The sequence below is a fragment of the Quercus suber genome, unplaced genomic scaffold (assembly GCF_002906115.3).
Source record: "Quercus suber isolate HL8 unplaced genomic scaffold, Cork oak 2.0 scaffold_233, whole genome shotgun sequence".
NCBI classification, from domain to species: Eukaryota; Viridiplantae; Streptophyta; class Magnoliopsida; order Fagales; family Fagaceae; genus Quercus; species Quercus suber.
In genome coordinates this window covers 288,090-301,395 of record NW_027069690.1, presented here as the reverse complement: position 1 = coordinate 301,395, position 13,306 = coordinate 288,090, and the positions used below count along the sequence as shown (strand labels likewise).

The 13,306-nt window shown below is 34.2% G+C and overlaps 1 protein-coding gene and 1 long non-coding RNA gene across 4 annotated transcripts; both read right to left on the bottom strand.

Moving 5' to 3' along the window:
• Window positions 1-1,407: 1,407 nt before the first annotated feature.
• Window positions 1,408-7,524, bottom strand: LOC112020756 (chaperone protein dnaJ 10). 3 transcript variants are annotated; one of them, XM_024053314.2, is made up of 10 exons: window positions 7,312-7,524; window positions 7,117-7,235; window positions 5,675-5,734; window positions 4,953-5,035; window positions 4,309-4,474; window positions 4,107-4,236; window positions 2,730-2,888; window positions 2,444-2,616; window positions 1,870-1,954; window positions 1,408-1,765 (listed from the first exon to the last, which is right to left on the bottom strand). In XM_024053314.2, the coding sequence occupies exons 2-10, from the start codon at window positions 7,201-7,203 to the stop codon at window positions 1,743-1,745; spliced, it is 966 nt and encodes a 321-aa protein (XP_023909082.1). In that variant the 5' UTR covers window positions 7,204-7,235; window positions 7,312-7,524; the 3' UTR covers window positions 1,408-1,742. The 3 variants fall into 3 exon arrangements, with proteins under 3 accessions (XP_023909082.1, XP_023909081.1, XP_023909080.1); XM_024053313.2 differs by having other exon boundaries at window positions 1,874-1,954; window positions 7,312-7,520; XM_024053312.2 differs by having other exon boundaries at window positions 1,874-1,954; window positions 7,317-7,520.
• A 1,290-nt stretch (window positions 7,525-8,814) lies between these two features.
• Window positions 8,815-9,960, bottom strand: LOC136070418 (uncharacterized). The gene is made up of 2 exons (XR_010631656.1): window positions 8,978-9,960; window positions 8,815-8,901 (listed from the first exon to the last, which is right to left on the bottom strand). It is a non-coding gene; the product is annotated as an uncharacterized LOC136070418 (long non-coding RNA).
• Between the last annotated feature and the right edge of the window lie 3,346 nt (window positions 9,961-13,306).

The following is a 13,306-nucleotide window of genomic DNA, read 5'->3' as shown; positions in this document are numbered from 1 at the left end:
AAGAAAAAGAGAGAGAAATGTGATTTTTCATTGTTTGGTTAGAGTGAAAAGAAAGAGTAAAGAAAATAAGGTGGATAGAGTTTTACACCCGAGTCTATTTTTTTTCCTCTCCAAATTGGGGAGAAAATATAAGAGAAAATGGTAATAGAAAGAAAAGGACAAAATTACCTAACTTTTTCATCCATCTACTTTTAATAATAAGAGCATAATAGTGATTTTATTCTTTATATTTCCACTTTTCCATTCTCTACCAAATACACGTTATTGAAAACACAATATTTTCTATTCTCCAATTTTTCTATCCTCCCAGCCAAACAAAGCAAGTGATTCATTGTTTTTCCCTCTTTCTTTGAAAAAAAGGTCTTTGAGAAAAAGGAAAGGGGTTGGGACCGGGCCTTTTCTGTGCTGAAATTCTGAGTGGGGCGTCATTCTCAATCATAGATCCCTTAGTTCCAAGTTGATAAAATTATGTCATTGTCAATGTCAATTCTATACATCACCTGGCGGTCGATGCTAGTTGCCATAGATTTTTCACCCACAGCCACAGGACAAGAGGATATTCAGAAGCAAATTGCTGCTGTGAATCTCTATTGCAATTTTCTAGTTTATCATGCAATTACAAATGGCCTGGTTGCTTTGTCTTATTTAAGTCAGCTTGCATTATGAGCCTTCCACGTTTTCTCAAGATGATAATCCCATGTTGCAGAAGATAAGGTTTACTCATTGTTTTTAGAACGGATTAAGATCATAAATTTGCTCCAGAAGGTATAATGATGCTCATGATGATATAACCACCCAAGAAGAAAACCACAAAGTCAAAACTAATTTAAATCACTTTAAAGTGTGATTTGATGAGTTTGCATTCCTTTAATGTCAAATCAAAACCAACATATAACATGTTCTTAGATTAACATCCTTTAAAATAGTAGTCCGATTAGATCTTATCACATTATCAATATCTTGAATGAAAAGTAAAATATTGCTAATCAATATTTGTTTAAATGTTCAAAAAATGTGACAAAAATTGAACAATTCATTTAACAATAACCATTTTAAGAACTTCAATGATTCTAAAAATCTAAAGAATCTCAAACATATGAGAAATTGCTATCAGTTTTCAACCACATCTTGCCATTAACAATAGTTTCTGAAATCGGAAAATTCTTGGTCTTACCATCTTACATATTAGAGTCCCATGTTTCACAGTTACAGAGAGAATATTTGCTGAAAATGAAATTATTCAGTGCCATAACAGCAATATAATAACTTATAGGATTAAAAAGTAGGGTTGGCATGATTTTTTACTTTGCTAGCCTTGTCAATTACATTACTCCAGTTATAAATAAAAAAATTATTTAAAATTGAGATATATCCCCCTCACCTATACGCATGCGCACACAAATAATATTGGTAATGAAAATAAGAACCCTCAGTCATTAAATTGTCTACTACTGTACTCCTTGAGAATTTATAGAATGCTAGCTAAAGAATCCATTATCTTACAAATGGACAAGATGTAATCCATTGTGGGGGTGAGGAGGTCAAATATAATACAATCACCAGCAAAAAATACTGCTCAACATCCACTAAATGAATAAGAAGATGCACAAACGAAACCCACCACATCCAATATGCCAAACACATCAATAAAATGAAACAGGTGCCCAGATAAGTGACAAGATTACTATGATGATGAAGCACCGGCTATTGCTGGGTCACTTTCACGTCGCAGGCTGTTTTCTCTACTGTAACAAGCCTTGGCTCCCTGAGAATAATGGAGAATTTACTAATTATAAATGAACTAGATTTCAAATAATAAGGAATGAAATATTTGATTCTAAGATAGTTCAATATTATCCAAACTGCTACCTACTTGGAAGATTGTTCCCAACTTTTTCAATGCTTTGGCCCGTAGCCTCAGAACATCCTTGGATTCAGTAGGGTCTTTGAGAACCTGAACCATAATGCAAAGTCAACAAATCATTTCTTCAAAATTGCAACTAGAGTTTTTTTTTTTTTTGGTTCCCTCATCCCTGTTTTCTTTGACCTTTAGTTCAAGTAAGCACTTGAATTTCAGTTTATTACATCCTGTTGATCTACTGGTATTAATAACTTTAGCATGTGACCAGATGTACGACTTATAGTCCCACAGGCATTAACAATATAACACCCAAGTACAAATCAGTTTAGGCTTTAAGCGTTGAACTTGAGTCTCTAACAGCTAGCAGGTCAACAATATTTGTGATAGTTCCTAAATAGTAAATAGTCCCTTTAGGACTAAACAACTGATGTGCTAGGAAAACTTATCTACATTGATTTGTGACATTGCAATTTTGTGTGGTAAATAAAGAAGAAGCAAACGGCAAGGGGAGGATGAGGTCAAATGTTTCCATAATTACTTATTTACTATTTTAAGCTAAAGAAAGGAAAATTTTAAACTCACTGCATGGCAGACACGAGATAGAGTTGACTCAATATCAACCACATTAATCTGCCAAAGGGAATTAAGCATGGCATCCTTCTTTTGTTCCAGGGTTTTCAGTAGGTCCTCTTCATTGCTCTCTGATTGGTTTATCTTCTTCAAGTCCTCCTGTATCTGAATTAAAGACACGGCACCTACACATTCAGAAAAGCATAAGCTGGTTGTGTTCATTAGAAAATTTCAACAATAACAGGACATAGAGCATATTATTACAAAATAGAAAACCCTGATTAAAGATATACAGTACCTGAAGCCGCCATCACTTGTGATTTTATCTGGTGTCCTTTATCTCGAACCCATTCTGCTAAAAAGGGTACCTTCATATACCTTTTGTCCTTTCCAATTTCTTTTGCAGCTTTCCTTGTATAGATATAGCCAATTGTATGTAGCATAGCCTCACCGAAAGCTGAAGAGTGGCAAAGATGAGAAAGAAAATAGCAATAGGTGACGGGGAGTCAAGAAAAGTTTTTATTGGTAAGTTACACATGCACCCTGTGGGTCTTGAACCAAGACCTTACACTTCGTTCCATTATTAAGGGAGAAGGAAGTGCATATGAGCTAGAGCTCATTTGCAGATGATGGGGAAATTTAATGTACTGTTTTCTTAACATCTAGAGAATATCTTTGTTGCTTCTACATGCAAATATCATGAAATTTTTGCTTTAAAAGGCAAGAAAAATAATTTTAAAATTTAACCAAACAAGGCCAGAAATGATTTTTTTTTTCCCCAATAAGTACAGAGCAGATGATAATATCAACCATGCATGTAACAATTGCATGCATTTTTGAAGGACACTTCTCCCTTGTAGTCACATGGAAAGTGACTAGAAACTGAAAATGAATGTTTTATAAAACCACTAGGCCCCCAGCATAAGTTTTTCAAGTTACAAAGGTGGCAATTCAGTCTGCTAATATGGTCATCCAGGTGGCCTGGTGAACATTTTGGATTTTGTGCTTGGTGAGGAGAGGGAAATAAATAAGGTAGCTGCTTCTGAGATCACACAGCAAAATTTATCTGTATTTTGTACTCATCAATTGCCTTATTGCCAAATCTATTGACCTTGTTTTAGCAAACTACGCAAATAAACCATTTGAGCTTTCAATGTTCAATAAAATTGCAATCTAGAATGGAACCGAACAATGTCAATATTCCTTAAGCTTCAACTTACCATGACTGAAACATCCAGAATAATAGAAGAATAGAGAAAGAAGAGGAGGGGAAATTGAAAATGTTTAAATACCAATAGATCTCTTTTCAGGATAAGCCCCAGGATATCTACTTGTAATGTCATGCTGAGAATTAAATTAAAGGTCCATGCAACAAATCTGAGATTCAGAAAGATTTGAAAATGCACTGGAGAATATCAAGGATGAAATGACAAGGAAGAAAATTTCAGGCTATATGCCATGTTATCGTGTGCAAAAATCTATAACTACAGAGAATAGAAGAACACTATTGATATCATTCTGATATAACTTGATACCATTCTAATTAATGAAGAATCAAAAGACGTGGATGATCTGTAAATGGCTTGACAATGTACAAAGAGGCCAAAAATTCCAAGTTCACTCTCATTAAGCCCTTCTAAGATGATCTTACCCTAGTAATAGAACATAGAATTACCAGCTTGTGAGAGACGTCGTGCTTCTGAATTTGCCCAATTTAGGAACTCATCTCTGCTACCCTGTACAAATGGTTGAAGGCGATCTTTCAGTATTGTTATGAGCTTTACTTCCCTTTCATTCTGCAATGCCTGCACATAAAGAAATGGAAATAAGTTTTAGTTAATTGAATCGAGTTAAGAGCACTAATTAAAGGGGCATACCTTAAATTTCTCCCGAATTCTTTGCTTATTGGCCTCAGGATCTTGTGAGAATTCATCCATGTCCACCGACGCCAAAGAAGCTAATGCAAGTTGCCCAACATACTCATCAAAGAACTCACTACCAAAAACCATCCCAAACACAGCTGAAGGGTCCACCATGGAGTCCCTGGCAAAGAAAAACCAGTCATTAGGTTCCACATGTTTCCTCTATACTCAGGACAAGGAGAAGGCAAAGCATGATGTCCAAGCATATCTGACGATGCATTTGAAAAAATGTTCAAAATGGGATGACTATTGCAGCCATTAAACTAGTTCAGTTGAAACCTAATCAGTACAACTGATAATCAATAGGCCAATAGCCTAGTTCAGGTTCCTTTTTTGTGTTAAATATTATGGTCAAGTTGTCATTTTTTATTTTGATATTAACAGCTCTCTTGCAAGCATCAAAAGATCTTTCAACCAATAGATCATGTTGCTTTCTTTCATAATCACTTCATTGCTTAGCAACTAACTAAAGCACATGCCATTTTTGTAGAAGAGTAAATAGTCTAAACCTATGCTCAAAGCAACTCCAACCCCCCCCCCCCCCCAAACCTCTCCCTTTCAGCCCCAATTCTTTATTAAAAAAATTGGCATAAACTTACGATGATAGTCCTTCCTTTCCATGCTTGTCATATGCTTCACGCTTCTCAGGATCACTTAAGACCTGATAAGCCTCACCAAGTGCCTTAACATAAACCATAACCAGAAAATTAAGTACAGCAGAAGGAAAGAAAACACCAAAAAATGAAAATAGAAGGTTTTTTTTTTCAGTTACAATGCTTCTAGAGTGATATAAAGAATCAAGGTAATTTAAGAAAAAGCTATGTGCATTTATGACAAGAGAAGCTAGACTATATAAGAAGTATTAGGATCCTCTCAATTTGAAATAGATCCATTTCATGGTTCAACCTAAATATTATAAATCTAAAAGTGTATCTAGTGCCACTTCATTTGAAATTTCAAATCAAGTAGCACTCTGTAAACTATTAGAGCTAGGAAATAAAATATTAACCATGAAATAGACTCTCTCCATTTCAAGCTTAAAATGGAGAGGATCTTGTTCCATAGAATAACCTATTTACCAAATCCAAATGATTCTAAATAGACTTGGAAAATTGCATTCTTTAATCTTTATTTTTGATAATGCAGACTTGGGATTTCATATTAATTAAGTAGAACACAACGAAGAAACAAGAGCATTTGGCCTTCACATAATTTTCTATTTATCAAGATGAACCTAGTAATAACAAAGTGAACAATTATGAAGCTAAATAACTCAGAAGCAATTTACCATTCATTAGAATGTTTAAATTTAGAAGCATACCTGGAAATTTTCAGCAGCTTTTGGATCTCCCTGATTTTTGTCAGGGTGAACTACCCTTGCCTGGTTGAAACATACAAAATACTACCATTACAACTAGTCTCTTTCTTCTAGATTCAAGATGGGACAGCTATTAAACAACTGAAATAACTTAAAATATTTTAAAGCCTCACTTTTTCTAGGTAGAACTATACGGTTACCCACTTTAGCAAATTAGCAAAAAGCTAACCCAAACGCACGCTAAATGCTTAGGGTAAATAGTAAAATTTAAGGCTTCACTTAGCAAAATCGCTTTTATTCACAGCTCAAGGCACATTGAAATGTTAATAAGGGCTCCTAAACCCAAACCGCTTCGCGTGAACAAGAAAAATAAAAATTCCTTTCCTTTCCTTAATTCCTTTCCCTTCCCAACTCCAATCCAAACACAATGTAAAAGCTAAATTGCTATAGCGACTAAATCACAATTAGGCTTCCTGTATGTAATTGTTTATATATTGTAAACAAATCTAGTCCGCATACACAATACGAGACTTAGCACAAGCCTGCATAACACCTTTTTGCGACCCAAACACACACCAAATCTATGATACACTCTTCTTTTTTTCTTTTTTCTTTATCCATACCCAGAGCTCTTCGAGCACCTGACAATCCACCCCCACCCCCGGTCCCACACAGGGACGGATCTATATATTGACTTTTAAAAAATATATATTAGTATATTAATAGGTACTAATTTTAGCAATTTTGTTCAATAAAATTATATTTTGGCCCCCCTTGACAATATTATCAATTCTTTTAAGAGTAATGTTATAGTCGCATACTTTTTTACAACATTTTTACAAACTATTGAGGTAATAAATTCTTATTGATTCGTACACTTGCATCTCTTTTTACTTATCAATAACCACTCACCACATTAGCAATTCGTAAAAAATTCGTAGTTTTAGCATTTTCCACCTTTTAAAAGCCATAAAAATTAATAGATTAAATCTAAAACAAAATATAAAAGTCCAAAAAAATTAGTTCAACAACAAAAATTACCAATAATAAAGCTAAAAAAAAAAAAATTAAGCCAAATCAATCTATTTTACCCAAGCCATTTAAAAAGTTTTAAACAAAAATCCATAGTGATTTTGCTGCCGCACACAACTAACAGCAAAGCCGCACCCTAACTCTAAGTTCTGGTTCCGTACTTGGAACCACACTTAAAGGAAGGGACGCCTAGTTAGTAATTCTGAACTCGGGACCTCGTGGATATTACAAGGCATTAGGAACCACTAAACCAATCCCTCTTAACATGCACAATACACAACAGGAGAAACCGGAATTGAATTGAAAAATATGTGTATTCACAAACTACCAAATCCAGAATTGGAAACAAAGTAAACTTTACGAGCTCTTATTAGAAATATGGAAAGAAATTGTAGCATTATTATTATGCTTACCTTGAGATAGTAGGCCTTTTTAATTTCGGCGGCAGATGCGTCGACGTGAACGCCCAATACATCATAATACGCTGTCTCCTTCACCATGTCCGTTTCTTTAAACTTAACAGTTAACACTACTGCATTAGATTTGAAAGATGTGAGAATTAACGGTGAGAGATGAAACGAAACGCGAATTTGGAAAGAAACTCTCACCTGACCTGAGATTCGATTTCCAAAGCTTAGCTGAGAGAGAGAGAGAGATACCTAATTTTTAGAATCTCAAATCTCATATATATATAACTGTATAAATTTGTAATTATAATAGTGTACTTGCTTCTTCTTCTTCTTTTATCAAGATCAGAATATCACGTGATACGACGCCGTATTTGGCGGAATTGACGCCTTTCTTCGTGTTTTTATTTATTTATTTATTTATTTTGGGAAAGGATGATATAAATGTTCACCGAGGTGGTTGTTTATAATTATGTGGGGCGCACACGCGTAGGCTTCACTTAGCAAAATCGCTTTTATTCACAGCTCAAGGCACATTGAAATGTTAATAAGGGCTCCTAAACCCAAACCGCTTCGCGTGAACAAGAAAAATAAAAATTCCTTTCCTTTCCTTAATTCCTTTCCCTTCCCAACTCCAATCCAAACACAATGTAAAAGCTAAATTGCTATAGCGACTAAATCACAATTAGGCTTCCTGTATGTAATTGTTTATATATTGTAAACAAATCTAGTCCGCATACACAATACGAGACTTAGCACAAGCCTGCATAACACCTTTTTGCGATCCAAACACACACCAAATCTATGATACACTCTTCTTTTTTTCTTTTTTCTTTATCCATATCCAGAGCTCTTCGAGCACCTGACAATCCACCCCCACCCCCCGTCCCACACAGGGACGGATCTATATATTGACTTTTAAAATATATATATTAGTATATTAATAGGTACTAATTTTAGCAATTTTGTTCAATAAAATTATATTTTGGCCCCCCATGACAATGTTATCAATTCTTTTAAGAGTAATGTTATAGTCGCACACTTTTTCACAACATTTTTACAAACTATTGAGGCAATAAATTCTTATTGATTCGTACACTTGCATCGCTTTTTACTTATCAATAACCACTCACCACATTTAGCAATTCGTAAAAAATTCGTAGTTTTAGCATTTTCCACCTTTTAAAAGCCATAAAAATTAATAGATTAAATCTAAAACAAAATATAAAATCCAAAAAAATTAGTTCAACAACAAAAATTACCAATAATAAAGCTAAAAAAAAAAAAATTAAGCCAAATCAATCTATTTTACCCAAGCCATTTAAAAAGTTTTAAACAAAAATCCATAGTGATTTTGCTGCCGCACACAACTAGCAGCAAAGCCGCACCCTAACACTAAGTTCTGGTTCCGTACTTGGCCCCACACTTACAAGAAGGGACGCCTAGTTAGTAATTTTGAACTCGGGACCTCGTGGATATTACGAGGCATTAGGAACCACTTAACCAATCCCTCTTAATATACACAATACACAACAGGAGAAACCGGAATTGAATTGAAAAATATGTGTATTCACAAACTACCAAATCCAGAATTGGAAACAAAGTAAACTATACGAGCTCTTATTAGAAATATGGAAAGAAATTGTAGCATTATTATTATGATTATGATTACCTTGAGATAGTAGGCCTTTTTAATTTCGGCGGCAGATGCGTCGACGTGAACGCCCAATACATCATAATACGCTGTCTCCTTCACCATGTCCGTTTCTTTAAACTTAACAGTTAACGCTACTGCATTAGATTTGAAAGATGTGAGAATTAACGGTGAGAGATGAAACGAAACGCGAATTTGGAAAGAAACTCTCACCTGACCTGAGATTCGATTTTCAAAGCTTCGCTGAGAGAGAGAGATACCTAATTTTTAGAATCTCATATATATATATATATATATATAACTGTATAAATTTGTAATAATAGTGTACTTGCTTCTTCTTCTTCTTCTTTTATCAAGATCAGAATATCACGTGATACGACGCCGTATTTGGCGGAATTGACGCCTTTCTTCGTGTTTTTATTTATTTATTTATTTATTTTGGGAAAGGATGATATAAATGTTCACCGAGGTGGTTGTTTATAATTATGTGGGGCGCACACGCGTCGCCACCTTTGCTTCGTGTCGCCGTGTTCGTTGCTGTCGGTTGGGTTTGTGTTAAAATAAAAATTAAAAATTAAAAAATGTGTACGTTCTCATTTCTCAGTCCCTTCTTTAAAAGATGGGAAAGTTGATATATTTGTATATTAGTACCAATTTACCCAATTACCCTTTTTTAAAATTTATTTATAGAAAACGACATGAAAGGACTGAACTTTGATAAATATGTGGATTTCTATCTTCATTAATCCCTCTTCTCAAAAAAAAAAATCCACTCATATACTTCATTCTCCTTTGTTGCGTGAGTCCACAACTGAACGTTACCTAGCTACATGAGAGAAACTCAATCTATATATCGTAAGGTCATGATGACTTCTTATCAGTTATGACTCTCTTTTCTTCTATTCCTTCTCCTTTCTACTATCTATTTCCTCTATAATGCCTTGTGCCCTTGTCACCTTTCTTTCCTCCCCCTCTACTTTAAACGAAATATTTACACTTCTATTAATAGGCATGGATGTCTAGCTACATGAATTCACTTTCAAGGATTTGGTGCCAAGTGTCACCATATCGATCTTAAAAAGGCTAGTTGTCATATGGTGCCAAGGATCTCCCATTACACCCAATAAAGGTTTCCACAATTTCTCCAAGCCACTATTATCATGTCATTCCCTTTACAAGTCACACCAAACCATAAGGAAAATGTGTCATGATCCCTATCCAAAGTCAAGCTTGTATGCACGTATTTGCTAAGTATGCATAAGTGATCCAAGTTCCGCCTTTCGACACGCAAGAAAGGAGAATTCATGATCATTCTAAGGTTATTAATGGAGTAATCAAACTAAATTTTTATGGTGTCAGACTCCTCACATTTCACTAAATGCTACAAGTACTCATCTATTATAACTTTACGTACGTCAAATGTATCCAACATTGCCAATGTCCAAATAATGATATTGTTTAATAGGTCATGCGGAAGATAGTTTACCCTCAAACTTCCTTTTACCAATTATTTTGCTTGTTTGGATAGTTTCTTTTTATTAATTTATTTAACTTAAAAATAAGTGGAACAAAAATGCAATTCTATCAAGGCAGAAGTAAAATTTTAAAAAAGTTGTACATGCCCAATAAATTGAATAAACTGTGACAAACAAGCCCCATATCAAACAATAGAAACCCTCACTCTCTTTTTCCTTTCCTTCTATTCATTTTCTATCCATCCTGAAAATCTCTCCTACCAAATGGGTTGATATTTCCTTTAATTAAACGACATGTAGCACTTTTCTCACCAAACTAGTAACTACTTGACCCGTAGCTTGGATTTTAACGAAACTCCTTTTGCCTCAGAAGTCACAAGGCCGCTTAATGCCACCAAATGCCCTACTGCCATTTGTACGGCTTGTTGCTACTTCTTGGTAAATGCTTGATGCTTCAACTTTTAAAAGGCTGAAGCTATCCCAAAACCCATTTTGTAAACCAAATGATTCTTTATCTTTTCATTCTGCTATTCTTTTGTTGGGCTTGTCGCTGCTACTTCATAAATGCTTGAAGCTTCAACTTTTAAAAGGAAGAAGCTATCCCATAACCCATTTTGTAAACCAAATGATACAAGCTTTTCATTCTATTATTAAGAACCAAAGAAGACTTTATTCGTTTTTCCTTTTTAGTAATCGAGAAGCACTTCAAAGTACAAAGATAGGAAAATTTAAAAAATAATAATAATTCCTTTTTTTTAGAGTAGGCTCCAAAGAATTAAAATCAACAAATGGTAGCTTAGATCTCGATGTAGCTTGGGCCAGTCCAATGGGCATGACCTACAAAATGACCACCACCACGGTATTGGTTGGGTACTAATTTACCCTTTGTTTTGTTTGGGCCATACCACTAATTTCATGGGCCAAACTATGAGTCCCCAAAGGGCTCATCTTTTGGTTGGACTCAAGTTTCCAAAACTGTTATCCTGGAATTAAAAAAGAAAAAGAAAGATAGAGTCATAGAGCCCACCTAAACAAAATACTAAACCAACTAGATTGTTAGTACTTGGATAACAATACAACGAGAATAGGCCTTTTTAATATTGGGCTGGGAAAGAGTAGACAAAATTCATGATCCTTGCCGTTTTCAGGATTGTAAAAGGCCAATTGGTCGAGCTAGTCCATATGCATAATGTTTTAGTGGCCTCAACCAACTTGTATTGAAGAATTTCTACATGAGCCCACATAACTATATGGGTAGGACATGGACATGCTCATTTTATCCAATCATTTCATTAGTGGGTTTTGCTCAAGCTTCGTATAGGGTCCAGCCGAATTAGATTGGGTCAGGTCCTAGGTTTGCCATGCCCTACTCTTTCCAGTGTGTGTGTGTGTGTGTATTTATTTATGTATTAATTTATTTACCCATTCAAGTACGCACGGATCGATGGATTTAATGAACTTGAAGGACATGCTGAGGTCCCAAGTTCCATCCACACATCCACCCCACTTTCAATTCAAGGAATTTATGGGCTGTTTCATGCATAAGAAGTAGAATGGTTTAACCAAATGCTAGATAAGTTCTAATTAGCTAAATTGATAAAATCTTTTGTTGTCAAATAAAAAATCTAGAATTATAATTTAGTGTACATAAAAAATTAATTAATGTCTTAACTTGATAATAAAAAACAATTATTATAAAGTAGACATCATACGTTAAAATTCTATTGTGTCTTAAAATAAATAAATAAATAAAATCAAGACATCATTTTCTTTTATATATATATATATATATAAGTGTATTAATTTTTTTTATACATATCATATTTATAAAATAATGTTTTATACATATACTATTATCATCCTATAACGCTTGTCAATTTGTCTCTCTCACTATTCTTGCTGAGCCATCCTTTATTTTTTTTTTCTTTCCATCTCTTTCTCGTCAATATCACTTCATTAGCGATGACAAAATGACGTGATCCCTCTTTGCTACAATACATGGAACAGAAAGTGGGCCGAATGAAGATGGGAACACACATGATTCGAACCCGTCCCACCTGTTGTTATTCCTTATCAGGTTTTGTGTAGAGGGGCCTAGCCTAAAACTTAACAATTGGGGGCCATTCTTAAGATCAGGTAACGTAACGTCACCAAAAAGCAATCATTATCAGAAAGTTGCTTTTAATCAAATTTTTAGACTAATTAATTCTTTTATTTCGTTACATTTACATCCTTCTAAGTTAACATTAACATTACGTACTTTATAATTCTATTTTTATCTTGTTACGTGTAGTCTAAACTCTAAAGTCTAAAGTATTAGTTTAATGAGTTCATGATAAACGACACTAATTAAGAAATGATCCTCTTTCATCACCAGAGGTTATGATGATCAAACAAAGTAGGGCTTTCCTTTATTTTTAATCTTCTTGTCCATTGGATGAAGTAAAAGAGCAAGAAAAAGCAGCAAAGAAGTAAAGTAATGTGCATAAAATTTTACTACTAGTCTACTACCAGTGCCATTTTGCCAAGTACCAAGAAAAGTGTGAAGCATACAACAATGGGTAGGTAATAGGTTGGTAAGCAAGCATTAAGCTAAGGAAGAAGAAAACAATATTATCACTTTCGCTTTTTTTTACAACGTTTTCAAAATATTAAGGGTCCTTTTAGTATTGTTGTTTAAATAACAGTTTTCGTTATTTAAACAACAGTACACGTATTTTTACCTACACGTATTTTCACAACACTTAAACAATGTTCTTAGAAATCATTTACCAAACAACCTAATGGTTACATTCATATTATTGTTGGGTTGTATATGTCAATGCTAATTGCTTTTTTTAGCACCATTTGGGCAAGATTTCAATTTCATGGCATAAATTGATCCAAATACCAAGGCAAAGTCTCAATTTGGGACTGAAACTATATACTAGTATATTATATAGTTCAGCAATTATCTCTTACCCTTCAGAGAAAAAGAAAAAAAAAAATTCACTCTCTTTCTCCCATGCCTTTTTAATTTTAAATTGCATTTGATTGATACACATCCTTAGCAATAAACTAATATCAA